This window comes from Antechinus flavipes, chromosome 4 (genome assembly GCF_016432865.1).
Source record: "Antechinus flavipes isolate AdamAnt ecotype Samford, QLD, Australia chromosome 4, AdamAnt_v2, whole genome shotgun sequence".
NCBI classification, from domain to species: Eukaryota; Metazoa; Chordata; class Mammalia; order Dasyuromorphia; family Dasyuridae; genus Antechinus; species Antechinus flavipes.
In genome coordinates, this window is record NC_067401.1 from 165,590,649 (window position 1) to 165,610,511 (window position 19,863).

General features: G+C 36.8%; 1 protein-coding gene across 2 annotated transcripts in view; it reads left to right on the plus strand.

The window, feature by feature from the left end:
• SLC38A10 (solute carrier family 38 member 10) overlaps positions 1-19,768 on the plus strand; it is a 68,962-nt gene extending 49,194 nt beyond the window's left edge. The window contains exons 12-17 of one of the 2 annotated variants that reach the window (XM_051995407.1): positions 8,267-8,434; positions 8,813-9,268; positions 9,882-10,001; positions 13,159-13,182; positions 15,370-15,546; positions 15,907-19,768. In XM_051995407.1, coding sequence (XP_051851367.1) covers positions 8,267-8,434; positions 8,813-9,268; positions 9,882-10,001; positions 13,159-13,182; positions 15,370-15,546; positions 15,907-16,979 — 2,018 coding nt within the window. In that variant the 3' untranslated portion in view covers positions 16,980-19,768. The remainder of the gene's footprint in view (positions 1-8,266; positions 8,435-8,812; positions 9,269-9,881; positions 10,002-13,158; positions 13,183-15,369; positions 15,547-15,906) is intronic. The other variant, XM_051995408.1, reaches the window with a different exon arrangement.
• Positions 19,769-19,863: the final 95 nt, after the last annotated feature.

A 19,863-nucleotide genomic window follows, 5' to 3' on the forward strand; every position in this document is an offset into this window, starting at 1 on the left:
AAAATGAAATCTTTCTTGATTCTTTCTTCTGCCTTCTACCAGCTGCTTAGCAAGAAGAGGTGGTAAAGTTTTAGAACTCTTTTGACAAAGTGACAAAACGTGTGAGAGTGGGAAGAGACATTGACTCCACACACTTAATCCCTTCTCTCCTAAACTGTTAGAACAGCTTGATCTTGCTACAGCTCTCCCTTGCGCTTTGTGAGAAATCTTTTAATAGTTCCTTTTCTGTGTCACAGGCACTTTCCTCCTGATGTGATTTTTGTTCATTTTTACTGCTTGTGTGTCAGGAGACAACAGTGAACTAATTTCACTGATGCAATCTGATAACCTTGCTGAGCATCATAACCAATGCATATATTGAGAGGCTAGCATCATTTTCTGGGTCAGAAGGGAAAGTTCTTTCCTTTGACTGCTGCTGGCATGGGGTGAGTATGTCCTTTGCCAGGACTAGTGCTGATCAAGCTAATCAATGGGGTTAAGTTGATATTTCTTACAGAGAACTGCCCCATTTAGCTGGTGTTCCCTATTTATAAAAAAATCTCAGCGAATCTAGAATTCTTTGTATTTTACTGATTTGAGGAGGAACAGAGAGTGCTAATTTATCAACTTATAATAAAAGAGTGATACATTTGATCTTCATTCAAATAGGCCAAGAGGTGATACTGTATTTGTCTAATTCAATTTCCCCCCATTCTGTCCACTCCACTCAACATTTTGAAAAGAATAAAAAAGTATTTCATTTATAATAACAACCATACCATACTGCTTTCTCTCCTCCTTCCTTCACCCCTACCCTATACTTTTTCCTTATTCTTTTTAGTTTTAAAGGGCAAATGGAATGCAATTTGCCAACAATGGGTTAAATTCAATGAGCAGAAGATAGAATACTTAGGCCTAAGTAGATAGTATTATCTTTGCCCTTTTACCCACCTTACATCTCCTTACTTCCTCTTCTGGAATGGTAATTTGGAATGTAGGGCAGTTAGGCAACCATTGTCAGTGTAGCTCTAACTCTGGGAACATGAGAACACTGATTTGGGGGTCCTTAATAGCTATTTGATTCTTCCCTCTGGACCACTGATAGAACTTGAAAGAAAATCCCAATGTAAACACTGCTTTTCATTCACTTGCAAATCATCTCCTTTTCTTTACCTCTCTCAAGAACACCTGGATTTCTGTAATCTTTAACTGTAAAGCAGTGAGGAATTTTTGAAAAGAAAGGGGAACTCTTGAGAGCTGTTGATTTTTCTTGCCTTTGCTAGTGACCATTGGGTGATTGTTTAGTCATTTTTCAATCATGTCTGACTCTTCATGATCCCAATCCCATTTAGGGTTTTCTTGGCTGAGATACTGGAGTGGTTTTGCCATTTCTCTTTACAGCTAAGGAAACTGAGGCAAACAGGTTAAATGACTTGCTTTTATTAAGTATCTAAAGCTGGATTTGGACACTACAAGATGAGTCTTTTTGATTCCAGGCTTGGCATTTTATCTATTGCTCCACCTAGCTGCTCCATTGGGCAAATGCCTGCTCTTTACTAAATAGAGATGATGCTTTTTAAAAAAATTATGATTTTTTTGTTATTCTGAACTTAACAAACACAGCAAACATAATTCTTTCTATATACAAATAACAGTAAAAGATAATTGGATATGAAATTATAAATCTCTACTACATTAAGTTTTTTTCTTCTTTCTAAAGTATACAGTATATTTGTCACTTTCAAAGCTGTCCAATGTGTTGCCAAGCTTTATTGTTTCCACCTTCATAATATCTCCCTATATACAAGCCCTGCTGTCCATTCACACAGCCAGTATATTTATTACAACCTTATCAGCTTTTTCCTGGGATATTGCAGTAGCCTTACAATCAGTCTCCCTCAAGTTTCTCCCCTCTGTGGTCTATCTTCTACTTAGCCGTCAAGGTGATTCTTCTGAAGTTTAGATTAGACCAGGTCACTTCTTCTTTTTCATTTGTCTTCTAGTTGCTTCCTATTCCGGAATCCAACATAAAATGTTTTGTTTGACATTTAAGGCTTTTCTCAACCTTTTTGTTGTTCTCCAGTCATTTCAGTCATGTCAGACGTTTTGTTTCCCCATTTGGGGTTTTCTTGGCAAAGATACCAGAGTAGTTTGCCATTTCCTTTTCCAGTTCATTTTACAGATGAGGAAACAGGCAAACAGGGTGAAATCACACAGCTAATAAGTGTCTGAGGCCAGATTTGAACTCAAGGAAAATGAGACTTCCTGACTCTTCAAATGCTGTACTTTATCCTACTAGATCCATATCCTAGCTGCCCTTTTATAACCTAGCCCCTTCCTAATTCTCCAGTCTTCTTACACTTTACTCCCCTCCATGTAATCTATGATCCAGCTATATTGATCTTTTTGCTGTTCTTCATAAAAGACACTATCTTTAGACAGTGTACCTTTGTGCTAGCTGTCCCTATGCCTGGAATGCTCTCTTTCCTCATTGCCATCTCCTGGTTTCCTTCCTTTTCTTTAAGACTCAGCTCAAATCTTACCTTCTGCAGATCTTTCCCAGTTTTCCCCGCAGTGTCTACCACTTCCTTCTGTGATTACCTGCCATCTACTTTGTATATATTCTTTATATATGTAGTTGTGTGCAAGTTACTTAGAATGTGAACTCCTTGAAGGTAGATTCTGTATTTACTTTTCATTGTATCCTTGGTCTATAACATAGTTTTTGACACATAATAAGAGCTTAATAAATGCTTATTGACTTACTGTCCTTCCTGTCTGTCTGGTATGATTCTCATACTTTTCTCATCTGTGCATTCTTTTAAATCCATCATTGATTACAGGTGTTCTTTTGTTGGGAATCATTAGTACCCTCCCTTCCCCAAGTTCTCTCCCTTAAAAAATATTTTAAAAACTCTTTATTTGTAACCAGTAGGCATAGTCAAATAAAATAAATCCACATATTGTCTGTCTCTGAAGAGTTGTCTCATTCTGCACCTCTAGTCCATTACTTCTCTGTTAGTAGGTGGGAAACATGCCTTATCATTTAGTTCTTTGGAGTCATGGTTAATCATTGCATTGATCATAGTTTTGAGACTTCTCAAAGTTGATTTCCTTTACAAAGCCATAGTCATTTTATTAATTGTTCTTCTGATTTATTTCACTTCATCCTGCATAAGTTAATAGAAATTTTCTTAGGTTTTTCTGAATCAATCTTTTTTGTTATTTCTTATTTCCATCACATATATCATAATTTGTTCAGCTACTCGTGACTAATGGGCACTCATTATGTTTCTAGTTCTTTGCTACAACAAAAAGTACAGCGATGACTATGTTTGTACATGAGTACTTTCTTCCTTTGATCTCTTTTTAAGTTTATGCCTTGTAGTAGTATTGGTGGGTCAAAGTATATGCACAGTTTAGTGACTTTTGGGTATAGTTCCAAATTGCTTTCCAGAATGGCAGAATTAATTCACTGCTTCACCAATAGTATGTTAGTGGGCCTGACCTCCCATATCTTCTCCAATAATTGTCATTTTCTTTTTTGGTCATCTTTGCCCATCTGTTGGGAATGAGATAGAACCTGAGAGTTGTTTGGGGATAATGCTTTTAAAGATTATTTAAAGACCTACATAAATGCTTAATTCTATTTCTCTCCCTTTTTATACTGAAAATATAAGGAGAAAGAAGGGAAATTAGGAGGATGAATGATATCATGAATATCTTTGCAGTGAGTAGTTCCCCCTACTGGTAGTTTCAAGAAGTGGAATATTAATGATCTTTACTTTGAAAACAACTTGTCTCTCTCTAGAATTTAAAAAAAAAAGTATCTTCACAGCTTCTAATTTATCAGTTATCCTCTTTGCTCTATATACTTTTTCCTTATAGAACTATTCTGGTTCATTTGTTCTCCTACTGAGAGAAGAAATTCAGTTATTAAATTTTTTCTTTTCCCAAGAAGGCCTTCCCTTTTACATAAGTTTTTGCCAGTAATTAAATTGGTGGACAGCATCACAATTAAAAGCATTAGGCTGTGATTTAAAATCTTTCTATAATCAATGGTGGTATCCTAATAAGAAACGGTAAGAAGGTTGAGGGTGGGAATGGGGAGGGTAGGAAATTAGGTTACTAATTTTGAAGTTTTTGTGTTAGTTTTTCCATAGCTTTGAGACATTACTGGCAAACTGTCTGGAAATGAAAAGTTTTGATATGTTTTAGGAATGGGTTTTAAGAAATACCTCTACTATATGTCATTGTCTTTGACAGTTACTAAACAGGGTTGGTGAGGACAGGTTGATATGGATTTGAGTGGGCAATCATAGAAAGGCCAGACTCCTTGGTCTGATCACAAGGTAAAGCCCCCTGTTCTCTTAACTCTGTATTTTTTGTTATTGTTGTTGTAAACCAAGAAGCTTTTATCGCTTCTCAGCCTTTGCCTGTTAAATCCAATGCCACTCATAAAACATTCAGAGGCACAGCATTACTGTAACATTATCCAAAGGGACCTCAAGGGCGACTATACAGTTACAGTGATTATTACACATCCTGTGCAAAATTGTTCTCTGTAAACCATATATAGCTCCTTATAGATTTCTAAACAGCATGAGAGACCATTAATTCACACCCTGATGATGAACTTAATTTTGTTTCCTGCTGAGAAAATGACTGCTCAGAGGCAACTTTGTCTTTTTACAGAATGGAGATTTTCTTTTGTGTGTGTGTTGTTTTTTCCCCTCTCCCCACTTCTCCCCCCATTCCCTTCTTAAATTTGTAACCCACTAGACATCTTTTGATTTATTGTTGAATCTTGTTAGAGCACAGGGGCTTCTATGAGTGGGCTAATTATATCATAGCGACTGGAACAATTTCACCTGCTATGTTAGATGGCCATGTACTCATTTGAATAGGTCACTTGGCTAAACTACAGTCCTGCAGTGAAAAAGTCTAGGGCCATGAGTGAGGGAGGGAAGAGACAGTTTTGTTAATTGCCCATTGCTCCATAGTTAACATAGGAAATTTTAAACTATGAATAGTATGTCTTTCCACATGTATTTACCATTTTGTTTTCCTAAGCTCTTGCAATAGTCAGTTTTAAAACTTTTAATTTATTTTCTTGTTGGAGGAGAATACATCATTTTTCCTTAGTGTGATTGATCTTGAATCCTTAATCCCCAAACCCTTCACTTTAGATCTGTTTCTGGATATAGTACTTAAAACTCAGGTAATATTCAAATCGATTTATCTAACCTCTCTCCTGACCTCAAGTCTCACATATCCAACTGCCTTTTGAATGTCTTGAACTAGATATCCTATAGATCTCTTAAATTCAGCACGTCCAAATGAGAACTCATTATTTTTTCCCCAAATTGTCCCCACTTCAGAACTTCCCTATTACTCTGAAGGGGACCACCCTTTCCCCAGTTATTCAAGCTCAAAACTTGACTGTCAGTTTTGACTGCACCCACTCATGCCATATGTCCAATCTGTTGCCACCTTTTGTTGTTTTTAATCTTCCCCAAATCTCTCCTATCCTGTTATTTCTGTTCACTTTGCCATTCCCCCTTGTATGGCCTTCACCTCTTATAGTAGCCTTTGGTCTCTCCCCACTCTACTCCATTCTCCCCTTAGCTTGCCAGGTTAGATCACATCAACCTATTCTCTTCCTTCCCTCTTCTCAATCAGTTCAGGGTATTCTCTTTTAATTCCCAAATCCACTCCCAAATCAGAGAGCAGAGACTCACCACTCTCCTTTGCTGGATTTCTATCCAGATCATAACCTCTAACCATAGGTGTCTCATGGGCTCCAAATTGGGTTCTTCTTCCCTTCTTTTCTCCCTCCATATTAATTCACTGTGTAATCTCATCAGCTTCCATGGACTTCATTGCCATCTCTTTGCAGTAATGATTCTCTAATTCGCCTATCCTATTCTTCCCAGTCTGCAGATTTCCAATCCTCAATCTCTAGCTGCCTCTAAGACATTTGGAAATGGATGTCCAGTAGATATCTTAAACTCATCTTGTCTAACACTGAACGCATTACCTGTCCCTGAAATTCTCCCTCTGTTCCAAATTTGCCTATTACTATCGAGAGCACTGACATGTGTGTCAACTTCAGCTCCTCCCCACCTTTCCCCTGCCCCTGCCCTGTATCTAACATGCTGCCAGAGCTTGTTGATTTCAGCTTTGTGGCATCTCTTGAGTATGTCCCATTTTCTGCTTTGGTGCTATCCAGCCCTTGTACATGACCTCGTCTTCTCTCACTCTCATTCAGTGACCAAAGTGATCTAAGGCACAGGTCCTTGTCACTCCTTTCCACACCCTACCCCTTCCTCAATAAACTCTAGTGGCTCTCTGTTACCTGTCAGGATCAAATGAAAAATCCCCTGTTTGGCATTTATAAGTCCTTCTCCCTCTGTCCTCTCTCTCCTCCCTCCCCACCCCAGTCTTCTTACATCTTACTCCCTGCCATGTACTCTTCACTCCAGTAACACTAGCCTTGTTCCACAAAAAAAGATATTCCATCTCTAAACTTTGGGCATTTTCTCTGACTGTTTCTCATGCCTGCAGTGTTCTTCCTTCTCATCTTTACCTACTACCTTCCTTGGCTTTCTTCAAGTATCAACTTAGATTTCATCTACTCTAAGAAGCTTTTTCAAACCAACCCCACTTAATTATTCTCTCTGTTAGTTATTTCCTGTCTATCCTGTGTATTTAACTTGCTTGTACATATTTGTTTGCTTGTTGTCAGCCTCATTAGATCATGAGCTCCTTGAGAGCAGGACCTGCATTTTGCCTTTTTATTTCTCTGTCTGGCCTGTAGAAAGCAATGAATAATCATTTATTGACTATATGTTCCCTGTTACCCCCAAGTCCTCTGGCATTTAAAACTTCATAAACTTTCCTGCCTTTCCAGCCTTCTTGCAATTCTTCTGTCTCCCAGCTCACTTGCCTTTTCACTGGAAGATGCCCATTCCTAGAATGTTTTCCACATTCAACTTCTGAGGTTTTTTGGGTTCCCTAGTTTCATTCAATATTCAATCAAATCCAGCCTTCTCCAGGAACCCCTTCCCTGATTCTTCTAGCTGCTAAATGCCTTCCTCTTTCAGATTATCTTTATTTACTTTGTATGTACAGGTGTATTTATACTTTGTATAAGGTATGCATACTCTGTATATACAGATCTTGTATGTACAGCAGTGGTATTTACATGTTGTCTCATCAATTAGAATGTATGCTTCCTGAGGTCATGTCTTTGACTTCCTATCATTTAACACAGTCACTTGGGAAGTATTTAATATATTATGTTTGATTTAGTCATAGTTTACTCAAGGTGCTGTGCTTCCAAAATAGAAATGAATTTCCCTATCCTTCATTCTTTAGGTAAGCCATGTTTCTGAAATAGGGAACAGAAGAAATTATCCTGTTTTATTGTATTTAACTTCTTTTCCTAATTACTTCTTTGGTCTGTATCTTAAGAAATGGGTCCCTGCCCCACCAAGACCCCCAATATGAAGTAGTTTTCTAAGAAAATACATCATGACACTATGTTGAAAGGTATTTATTTCCCTTTGGGATGACTGATTACTATACCAGTGATGATGGCCATGTGAATCTTTTATTTATTTTGATAATAACATATATACTTTGTAACATGAAAGAAGACAGGCAAGGTTATAGTTTTGGCCGCATGTCTGCCTGTCTTCCCCCACACACACACACTTTTTTTTTTTTATCTTCTCTTTGCTAAATCAATTGTTGTAAATTAGTGAGAACAAAATTTTTAAAACTATTTCATTAATTTCTTTAAGCAGTCTCTTCCTTGGTGTTTCTTCCTACCCCCTTTCTCCTGCTTGTAATTGAAAGTTTCCAGGATTTTGGTTTGATCGCTCAAAGTAGGAGGAATATAGAGAACATGAACCAATATGGAAATTTGTTCCAGTATTAATTCTGTAAAACTACTCAGAAACTTGGTAACCAGTCCAAGAATCAAAGATGGGTCTTTGCTGCCACTTGGTGGCATGAGCTTGTTAGTGCTTTGCCCAGTCTACATCATGCTAGGTATAAATTGCATTTTTGACATATTTTTTGTGAATATACAATGAAAAATGACAGTTTTCTTTACTTTGTAGCTGCTAATGATTGAAGTAGGGCGGAGAGAAGCTGCCTGGCCTCTGCCATTTCCTGGTGAAATATGATCACAACCCAGAAAAATTGTCCCAATTCCTTCTGTTGATTGACAGTTTAGCCATGTGGAAACCATGTTCAATTAACTGTGCTATGCTTATAGTCCAGAACCCGATTGTTGAAGTGGCCAAGGACAACCGTGATAAGCCAAAACTGCCGAACAAGAAAGATGAAGTGGAGCCACCTCAGATCAAAGGTCCTGTGAATGTGCCCCAAAGGGATGAGCACAAGGAGAAGCAGGAGGAGGTGCAGCTTGATCGTCCTGATCAAGGTAGTGTGCTATCAGGGACCAAGTGGAAAGTGTGGGAACAAAGAGGGAGAAATTTTATATATATCCAAGTAGGATTTTCAGTATTTTGTGATACTTTTCTCTTCAGCTTAGTTAAAAATTCTGATCATTGCCACTCTTTTTATCTTTTAGGTATAGTTGATTCCCTTATAAACTGAAAGAGCTTCCTAGTAGCTGCTCTTTTTGTAGTCTGCTAAAAATAATGTCATTCATTGATTCATCAACAAGTCAAATTTATAAGAAGCAGTAGCACACATTGATTTGTATTCTTCTAGAGATTGATTCTAGGCCACATCCCATGCATTAGGTGGTCCCTGATATAAACCAGGTTCCAAAAATGTTTAACAAATATCCTCTTAGGTATTGCTTTACCTGTGGGAGAGGCCCATCGCCATGAACCTCCAGTGCCACATGATGAAGTTGTGGTAGATGAGGGTCAAGATAGAGAAGAACCAGAGGAGGAGAAACTCCCATCCAAAAATGAAAATGCCCATGGGGGACAGAAGGACCAGGAAAATTCTGAACAAGAGGAAAATGAGCCACAGAGCAAAGAGAAAGAGGATCAAGCCTCAAAAAAATTGGACCATCCCCCTGATAATCTCCAAAAGATCCTAGGACCAAATGGCAAACCAGTCATTCAGCCAGCATATGAAGACCTAGGACCAGGCAATAAAGATCTTCAGCCAGGGGCCCAGGTTGTAATTTCCAATGACCAGAAGAAAGCCAATCCTGTGGGTGAAAGGGAAAATGCAAATGATGTTCAATTGCCAGGAAAAGTAGAAGAGATTATTAAGTCCATGGAAAAGATTGATGCTGGTAGGTATCATCCTTTGTGACTCATCTTGGCTGATTCTCCTCCCCTTGTTCTATAATTCTCCAGGACTGGAGAAACTGGGTTGGGGAAATGTCCCCTATGTCCCAGTGTTTCTTTTTCATTTCACAAGATTAGCATGTGAATGTAGCAGCCCCTTCAGCAGCTGTTGGGGAAAACGAAGAATCTGGTGGCTTGACAGCTACTATAATATCTGTCAAACAATTGTTTGCTAGACTACTAAATGTCAGGTGCCATGCTGTTCTTGTGTGTCTGGGAGCACACTGGGGACAAAGAGCTGGGAGCATTTGACAGGTAACACATTGTTAAGTGCCCATCTAAAAGCTAGTTAGGACTGTTCTTGCATTTTAATTGGCTAAGGTAGTTAACATTGGCTTGCTGCCACAAATCTATAAGATTGTTAAATATTTTTTTATTACTTCCCTGGTGATCATCAGGTTGAATATAAACTATGCTGATGCAGAGGGGAGGAGGGGAGATATAGAGAGTAATTTTAGAAAACATCTGCCACCTTCTTTTGTTCCTCCTTCACCTTCTTTTCTTTGAAGAAAAAAAAAAAAACAATAAAACAAATGAGCCCTTGCTCTACGTCTGCAGGTGGGAAGGCTCTTCTCCCCCCAGAGAAACCAGATCTGATCATAGGACAAAAGCCTGAGCTAAGAGAGATAAGAAATGTTGAAGGACAACAGGAAGAAAACCCAGGCAGTAAGTTAGAAGGTAAGAAACTTTTTTTAACATAAATTTTCTTTTTTTTAAATGAACTTTACAAACATGAATATTTGACTATATAAAGAACAATAGAAAGGATTGTAGTGAAACTCAACTTCTCTTACAACATTTCTTTTTTAAAACTGTTCAATTTAACTTTGTGGTAGCATAACTATTCTGATTCTTTGTATCTTTTTCAACTTACTCTGCTCTTCTCTATATTTTTAAATGCTTCAATAACTATTTTTTATTACTTTGTTTTTTTTTTTTTTTTTTTTGGTATCACTGTCTCAACCTATAAAACCTTCCTCTAAAATAAGTAGAATTGAACAAAACAAACTGGCATATTGATTGTATCTGAAAATATCTCAATCTGCCCCTCTAGCCCATCATTTCTCAGTCAATTAATTAAAAGGCAATTATTAAGTGTATTGTATATACTAAGCATGATGTTAAGCACTGTTGGGCAATACACTTCATCATTAGTCGTCTGAAGTCATAATGTCTCACTGTATAAATCAGAGTTCTGAAATCCATCAAAGTTGTTTTTATTGTTAAAGTGATCACATCAGTTCATATAATTCTTCTCAGGTTTCCTGGAACCAATCCATTTTATTGTTTTCTTATAGTTGTTTACAGTGTAATATAGCTAACATTTATATAGCACTTCCTCAGTGCTAATCATTGTACTAAACCTTTATAATTATCTCATTTGATCTTCACAACAACCCTGAGAAGCAGGTGCTTTTATCATGCCCTTTATACAGATGAGGAAACTGCGGCAAACAGAGATTAATTAACTTGCTAGTCACTGACACTGAGGCCAGATTTTAATTTAGATTTTGAGTTTAGCTCTTTCTGACAACAAACACTCTGTCTACTCCTCTACCTTATACTTACATAATATTTGTTCAGCCATTGTTAACCAATTGGTAGGCACCCATTTTGTTTCCTGATATTTATTACAACAAAAAGTGCCTTTATGAATATTTTTGTGCATGTGTATCTTTTTCATTTGTTTGACATCTTTGGGGGTGTATTCTTCAACTACAGTCTTTTTTTCTTCTTTTTTTCTTTTTTTTGCTGAGGCGATTAGGGCTAAGTGACTTGCCCAAGGTCACACAGCTAGGAAGTGTTAAATGTCTGAGGCCAGATTTGAACTTTGGTGCTCTATTATTCACTGTGCCACCTAGCTGCCTCTTAGGAGCATATTCTTAATAGTGATATTTCTGGGTCAAGGAATCTACATAACTTAGGGACTTTTTCCAGTAGTTTCAAATTGTTTTGGGGAACGGTTGGACCAGGTCACAACTCTACCAACAATAAATTGGTGTGCCTATCCTCCTAGTAACCTTCTAACAACTAATGCTTTCTTCTTATCATCCTTGCCAATTTGTTGTATTTGGGACTTTGAAGTTGTTTTGATTTGCATTTCTCTTATCATTAGTGATTTGGAATACTTTTGTATAGGGTTATTTTACAAAAAAATTTATTTTAAACATTTTTGATATTAGGATTTTGGGTTCCCTGGTAACCCTGTGATGCCCAACAAATATATGTGTGTTTTATAGCCAGAGAGGAACAAATTATCATTATCTGTCTTTTTAGTTGAGGAAACATTAAATAGTGTACTTGCCCTGTTCTCATTGACAGTTTTTTTCCCAACACCTTCCTAAGATTTTTGTAAGGAAAAAAAATCTTACTGTCACATGGCTTTTAATTACCATTTTTGTTTTATCTTAAATCAGATATGCTAATAATCCTCACACTCCTGATATTTAAAGTAAACCAGGTGTGAGAGAATTAATACATCTAGATGCAGGAGACTTATTTTAGGGAAGATAACTCCAGGTGACCCAACTTGTGAAACATTTTTTTTCTTCTTTAATAAGTTACTTGATTGTCTTAATATTCCTCTAGTTTCTGACATCTTTAGAGTCCAATTTACTGAGAGATTTGTACTTAGTTGGAGTGAAAGAGCAGCAACTTGACCCCAAATTCAAATCTAGGATGCTGCTGTTACTTTTCCTCCAAGTGAACAACTTTTGTTTGAATCTGTTTTGCGTAATTTGAGAATATTTTCCAGCATTAATTCTTGGAATCACTCTCTAATTCTTGCTTTAACTAAGAGTAACAGCTGTTCTTTGGGTTCTTTGATTTCTTTCCTTCCTACGTCTTCATTGTCAGACTAGACAGAACTCTTTGAACAAACTTTTATAGGGGAAAGAATTGCAGGTGAACTGGTTCCAGCACTGAAAAATATGCCCTTGTGAGACTTCCCTATACCACCTGGAGAGTAAGTAACTATATCTATCAGTAGAGTATTTGGAGGGTTTTTGTGGTGCGTTGGGTTTTTTCCTTTTTCTTTCTTTCTTTCCCTTTTTTCTTCTGTGACAATAGCCGAAAAGACATCTTTTTTCTCAAGATAATTTGGTTTCCACCTTCTATTGATAGGGAATGATATCTGTGTTCATTTGTCCTGGGCAGCATTTTATGCCTTTGCTCTATCACTTGGCCTGTCTGCTTTGTTCTAGGTGAATAGTTGCAGAGTTCTCTGGCTCTTCTTGTAGGGTTTTCCTAGAACCATACTTCATTGGTCCTTTGTAGAAGGTGCAACTATAATTTCAGAGGTGTTCAGTGCTGTAGCAACTAGGGAATTATAAATAACCCATATTTATCTCCTGGGCATTGTACCAGTCACATATACCTTTACTTCCTCTGGAATATGCTCTTTAACATAATTCCAGAACTTTCAGATCTCCATAGAGCTCAGTAAAAGATTTAATGAGTTAATTCTGGCCTACTTAAGTGTTTTGTCAACAATATAGACATAAATATAGGCTCTTCAGAGAAACTGCATCCTATTGACTCTCTTAAATGATTACATGTTTCAAAGGTGTAGAAACTGTATGGATATCTCTGGAATTGAACAGTAGTTTTTAAAAAGAAACATTTACACACACATATATACATTATGTACCCTCATATATACATTTGTTTTCTATTTTAAATTTGGTATCTGGTTTTATGGATTGGTTCCAGTTCCTGTAACTAACCTCTTAAGCCTGTTTGATGCTTTTATTTTTACTTTATGAAAGAGGGAGAGACATTTCATGGTTTCCTAATCTGTTTCTCTTCCTTATGCCTTTCAATGGAACTGAAACAGCTGAGATTAAAAAGCTAGTAGCAGGTACGAATCAAAAGGACTGTGTTAAAATAGAAAGCATATTTATTCAGGATTTTAAAATCAAAGAACAACATCTTAAGTTACAAAGATGATAATGTGCACGATCTTGTAAGTATTCTGCATGAGCATGTATATCAGATCCTCATAAAGAGTAAAACATTAAACTAATTATCAAACACAGTCCTTTTCCCCAACACCCTATGTGCCTTTACCCTTAACAGACGTTTGTATATCTGTAGATAAGTTTACCCCTTCTTAATGAATGAATGTACTCTTGCCACCATCTTGCACAGAACTGACCATTATAAGCTTGCAAGTGAAATTTGTTAAAACAAGCCAGCCACATTATAAAAACAAAGTTGCTTAAGACATGCTTCAGAGAGATTAAAGTTGGAGGAGATAGACAGGGATCCCTAATTGCAAATTCTGCTATGTCCCTGGAGCTATATTAATATATTCTGCTTATATATTAATATGCAGGAATGGCTTTCATTCTATCAGTAAAGCTTTGTTCTGTGGTCCTGCTTGGTTGAAATCTTGAGCTGCATGTTTCAGAGACCTAGTTTTTAGAAAAAGCTTGTCATCTCTACCTTGCCTTAAATTTAGTCAAGCTGTAGAATACATTGTTTGCCATCAGACAGGTAGCCCTTTGACTTCTGGCTTCTTAATCTACCTCTAACTCAGAAGTTTTTGAAATGAGTTTAGGTTGTGAATCCTAGAATATTGGCCTTTTTAAAAAGAAGTGTTAGATATATACATCTATATTTGTACTTCTCTGCGAAGAGGTCTTTTTCTTATAATAGTTGACTGTGATAATAGCTAATAACTCTTTGAGAACTAAGAAAATGTTCATTAGACTTTGTTTTAAAACATACAAAGGAAGAGTTGTACCTACTTGGGCATTCTTTGAAAAGAGGTTTGTCCTGTGCTAGAGCCCCAAGGCACCAGGATTTTATATCCCCTATAATCTTTTCATGTTAGGTAGATTTTATTTAAATGAAAGTAGTACATTTGATCAGAGGATATTATTAATGAGGGCATAATTGTGGGTTTGAGATTGTACAGAATTTGATTCTGTTGCCCAGACACAGATTGTATTCATAACCCTGGTCAATTTTCTTAGAAATTTATGCCATTAGTAGAAAGGGCACTGTGTGAAAAACTGTGTATTCATCAATGCAAACCCATGCCTACTTTTAGAGGCAAAACAAAACTCATAAAAATTGTTTTATTACCATTGTCAACAATGCCATTTTGTGTAGGAGGGATCTCTTGTTTTCACTCATTATTTTACCTTCATTTTGGAGCTCACATTTCATTTATCTCTAGATTTCAATTGCAACTAGTCCTCATTCCAAGCTTCCTGATTAAAACAGTTACAGTTTAGGAGCATAGTGGGCTAAAGTGAACCTATTCCTGAGAAATCAGTCTTTACTGATATATATTTATATAATATTTATGGGACCCTCAAGCCAAAAACACAAATAATATACCTTGGTGTCTCAAAGTTAGTAATGTAATTAACCTAGCATAGGTAAAGGCTAGCTGTTCACTCCTTAAAGAACTCTTGGGAAAAATTGTATTTTCTTTTTTCTTGAAGACTGTGCAGAGTCTCTGGAGAAGAAGACCCTGGTTTTCTCAAATTTATTCCTCTTTTTCCAGTAGTTCAAAGAAAAAAATCAGATGAAAAAAATTGTATATTATTCTTTTTCAAAAGGTTGAGCCAAAAGGGTTGTTGAATGTCATTGGGTCATTTAAAAAGTTCTGAGTTTATTAGAATTCTTTATTCTAAGTTTTCGTTTTGGTTGAGGAACAACTGGATTTAATTTTGTTGTTTCTAAGGTACAAGTTGGTGTGCAAGAGACAAAAAACAACAACAGTTTGGTCACTTCGAGTTGAGTTTTTGCTCTGACCTATAGAAAGTGTAAGTTAAAATGACGATCAGCTTGCCATGTCTTAGTGAGTATATACAGTACGTCAAATAAATGAAAAGCAACTTCTTTTGGTCTCACCTGGCATAAGTTATTAACTGTGAGTGAATGGGTTAGCAACAATTTGCACAACTGAGATATATAAGAAAATTGTTATCTATGGGATACCACTCAGAGAAAGGAAAGTTCTACAAATAACCTTTCTAAAAATGGTTCTCGTGTCTCCAGCAGTCTGTTTTTGTTTTTGTTTAAACGTCAGAAGCTGGCAAGGCAGAAATGCTTGATCATGCGGTCCTTTTGCAAGTAATTAAAGAACAGCAGGTGCAGCAAAAGCGACTGCTGGACCAGCAGGAGAAGCTGCTTGCTGTGATTGAAGAGCAACACAAGGAAATCCACCAGCAGAGGCAGGAAGAAGATGATGATAAGTCAATGCAAGGTAAGGATGTGGGTACAGATTTTGGTGCACTGTTGATCAGAATGCACGATCAAGGCCATCTAGCTTTTGCTGAAAAAAGTACCAGAAAAACAATTTGGGTGATTAGCATGTGAAATTGGACTTTATAGACTGATTTCCTCTTTACTTCCCTTTGTTTTTTAGTTCATATTTTTTAATTTTAATTCTACTTGTATCACAATGGTATATTTAATAATAGTGAGCCTCAGTTGTCTGAAGTGCTATGGGGCATCTTTTATTTTCAGTTGACTATTGTTATTTGTCTGGATTCTTTTCCCCTTTCTCCTTAAATTTGTGTTTGTTTGTACTCATTGTTAACTTCTTTTATTTTTCTGTCATTAGAAATGCAGCCTGAAGCAGGGGGTGGCATTCCTATGAATATAGAAAAGGAAGATCAAGACTCAAAAGTTGGGGAATCAGTTAAAAACATTCTTAAACAAGGTTTGGAAGCACCAGCCCATCCTAAAGAACAGCAGCAGCAGCAGCATCCTGGTGAGGAGCCTGATCAGACTGTTGTGAGGAATAGAGCTCCTTCTTCCAGCGTCCTCACTGATATAGAGCCCAAGGTTCCCAAGGCCAGGCCCCAGGACAGCAAGAAGAACGATGTCCAGCATGACATAGGCAAAGCAGGTAATGCTGAAGAGCACGTAGAGGATATCCTTCATAAAAACTTGGGACAGGCAGATATGAAGCATTTTGTTGGGCCTGAGAAGAAAATTGGAGCTCAGGAATTGCCTGGAAAAAGTCAAGAACAAATGAGAGGCTCCCAAGAAAGAAGGAAAACTGTAAAAGGGATAGTTGTACTTCCAACTGCAGTCATCCCAGAGGACAGAGTTGAAATTGAAGACTCTGAAATGAAGATCCACAAAAAGAACCTAGATGGAGAGTTTCTAGGTGGTTCTTCAAAAAAGTCAAAAGAGACTATCCCTCAGACCCAAGAATTGCTGCATCAGCAGAAACACCAGGGCATTTCAGATACTGACAGAAACAATGGCCTTAGAGACCAAGACCTCCAGCTAAATCATGAAAGTCATATGGAGGCAAGAAAAAATGCCCTTGCTCCTAATGGCAGTCCTGTTGTGGAGGATCAACAGAGAGCAAAGGAGGAGACTATCCAGGATCCTGAGCAGCCAGATCCTGAGCATGTGCCCAATCAAAAGTCTGATAATGGCAAACCCAATCGGGAACTAAAATCTCAAGTGGGATCTGATCTTCGGAGGAAACGGCGAGATTTGTCTCCTAATCCTGTGGAGGAGACAGCTCAGAAGGATGGTGTTCTCATCAGTTTTAACTCCTTGCCAGTTGTGAATATGGACAATCTGAGAAGTGCATTGGAGACTCAACTTCACCAAGCTTTGCAGGTGGTTCAGACCAGACAGATTAAACAGTTGCCAATGTCTCAGAATGAGGTGTGATCTATCCATTCTAATGACTAAAACTTGTTTACTATGGTTGAGCTGATAGGCAATGGGCATTTTTAACATTCAGGAAACAAGCTGCTATACCTGCCCTATCCTTTATAATAGCTATGCTAAACTTGATAAGAAGAGCATTTGGGGAGAATATTTGTGAATTCTGGGTACCATAATTGGAATGATTTCCTTCATTGGTTTTTTTTTTAATACTCTAATTTTTGCTCAGTGCTTTCAGAGAAAAACTCTCTTGTTCTTTGACCCCAAAGATTGCTATGCTGTTCAAGCCTTAAGCTGCTCATGGCATTGTTTCACATTTCTTCTTAAATTTTTCCTTTCTCTATCTGCCCTCTGGCAACTAAAAAAATACTCATTTCTAAACTTTGTTTCCAAATCTGCAGCACTTTATTGAATTCATAACTCATGAGAGAAAACTAGTGTATACATTTACCCACTTGAGATCTCACACAGTCTTTAGATTTCTGAGAAGGACCTTCCCCTATTAAAGTCTTTAAGTTAAATTAATAATTAACCACCCCAGTTTCTGCTGATTTTTTCTTTGATTGTTTTAATGTCAGAGCAATTCCTAAATATATAAGACAAGAAGACCCAAAGGTAATCCATATATAGTACTTTATAAACCTTAAAGTACTATATACATGTCTGCTCAGATTATTATTAATTCCCCTAATATAGTTATATGCCTTTAGTTTAGTTGAAATTAGCTCCATTGCATTTGATACACTGACATCAGATTGACCAAATTTATAGTTAGAAGGAAGTTTCATCATTTTATATAGTTTTTTCTTCCTCTTGAGTTCATATTGTGAACATTGTGACTGGAAACACTTAAATTCTGCACTTAAATTTTTTTTAACCTGGCCTGTGATTTCATTGTGGTAGGGAGCTCCCCATGAGAATTTTCTCTACCAAGAGATTCCCACAATTTATAGTCAAAATTGCCTGCTATACTTAAAGGTTAAGTGACTTAGCCAGGGTTACACAAGCCTGACTTGAGACTAACATTCTGGCCTCATGCAAACCATTTGATTTTTGAGACTAGGGTAAGTTTGTGTTTGAAATACCAAGTAAAAATAAATGTCTGTAAGAAAGGCAACATGGCATAATGGATAGAAGGCCACCTTGAATTAGGAAGACCTGGGTTCAAGTGTTGCCTCTGGCACATACAAGCTTTGTGACTCTAGGCAAGTCACTTAAATATTCAATGACCCCAATAATTTCGTAAGATCATAAGCTACAGGAACATTGCCAGTCTCCGATTATAGAGGGTGATTCCACTTTAGAAATTACACATACTTAAGGAATCAGACATCTGAATTCCTTTCCTGTTCCTCATCCAATATTAGTCATTTGTTTTTCAAAATCAGTCTGAGCTCAGTTTTAAAAATATAAAAAACTACTCATATCAACTTAGATAAATCTGTCATTGAGGTGAAACATTTTTCTTTAAAAAAAAAAAAAGTTCCACAATTCCAAGAGAGTTAAGAACAGAGATGATGGCATAATGAGACTTAAAAGTTGAAGTTCATAGGGTTCATAGTGTAAAGCCAAAAGGACAAAATTAAACTCTAGAAAATCTAATGTTGTGATCCAAAGTCACTCTCCCTGTCAATGGTAGGACTACATAAATAGGGATGGCCTCTTTGCTTCAGGAGAGAATGAAGACAATTTGGGGGAGATGGGGAGTGTTGCTGCTATTTAATCCATCTAGAAAAGAGGAACTGTAGAAAACTGTCTTCAACACTTGCTTGCTCTAATGTATATTTCCATTTCAAACTATAGTCATCCTTTTTACTTTTTTATGTTTTTGCTATCTTGGCCTTGATCTTCTTCTAAAGTCACTCCAGGAGAGTCTGAATATGAGTTTTGTTATCAAAGAAGAACATCTAATTTTGGAGAAGACGATTTAAAAGAATTTTTCTTTTTCTATAGAGGCAAAAAAGCTTATAATGTTGAGAAGACCTCCTGTTCTTTGTGTCTCAAGAACAACATATTTTAGTCATTTGATTTACCTGAGTCTCTACATGATACACAGAAAAGGATGTTTTGCTCTCCACTTTAAAAGCAGTGGGAGGAAGGGTTTGTTTATACTGCCACTACCCCTTTATGGTTCTCTATTGTTAATTAGGCAAGGTTCCTCTTTAAGAGGGGACATGTCAGCATATGTTCAGATTTGTTGTGGGAAGCATTGAAAAAACCTGTGATAAAGGGTCTGTTCTGTTTTGTGCATGTTGGTTGATGTGATGTTTATGATAAAAGGACCAAAGACACTTAAAACATTCCTCAGAAAACAATGGCTTTACAAAGGGGAGCTCCTTTCTCTCCTTTTGCCCCCTACTTTCCTGTAGCTTTTTCATCAGTCTTTTTAAAAATATTTTTCATTTAAACTTTTAAGTTTTTATTGATATTTTGTTTTTACATCACCTTAATTTTCCATTGTATATTTCTAAACCTCCTCTTTTAACCAAAAAATAAAAATGAGACAGGAAACAATTCAGCAAAACTAAACATATCAACTAAGCCTGACATGTGGTGTTTTGCACCCATCATCTTCCCCCTTATTGTTTTTCACTTGCATTATAACTGCTGAAACTCAAAGGGAAAAGCCAGATCTTCAAAAAGAACTGAGGATTAGGAAATGAATAGTGTAAAAAAGAAGTACAAGTATTTTCAGCTGAACTATGGTTGTTGAACTACAATTTTCATACAGAATTTTCAACAGATCTTTTGGTTGTATGTTTATATGTGTTTTAATAAACACACCAAAGCAATTGTGTATTGTACAGTTTCTTATGTGTTCTTTTAAAATTATGACTTTGATCTTTGCAACATTTATAATGAGGTTTTTCATTCTGATATTTTCTTA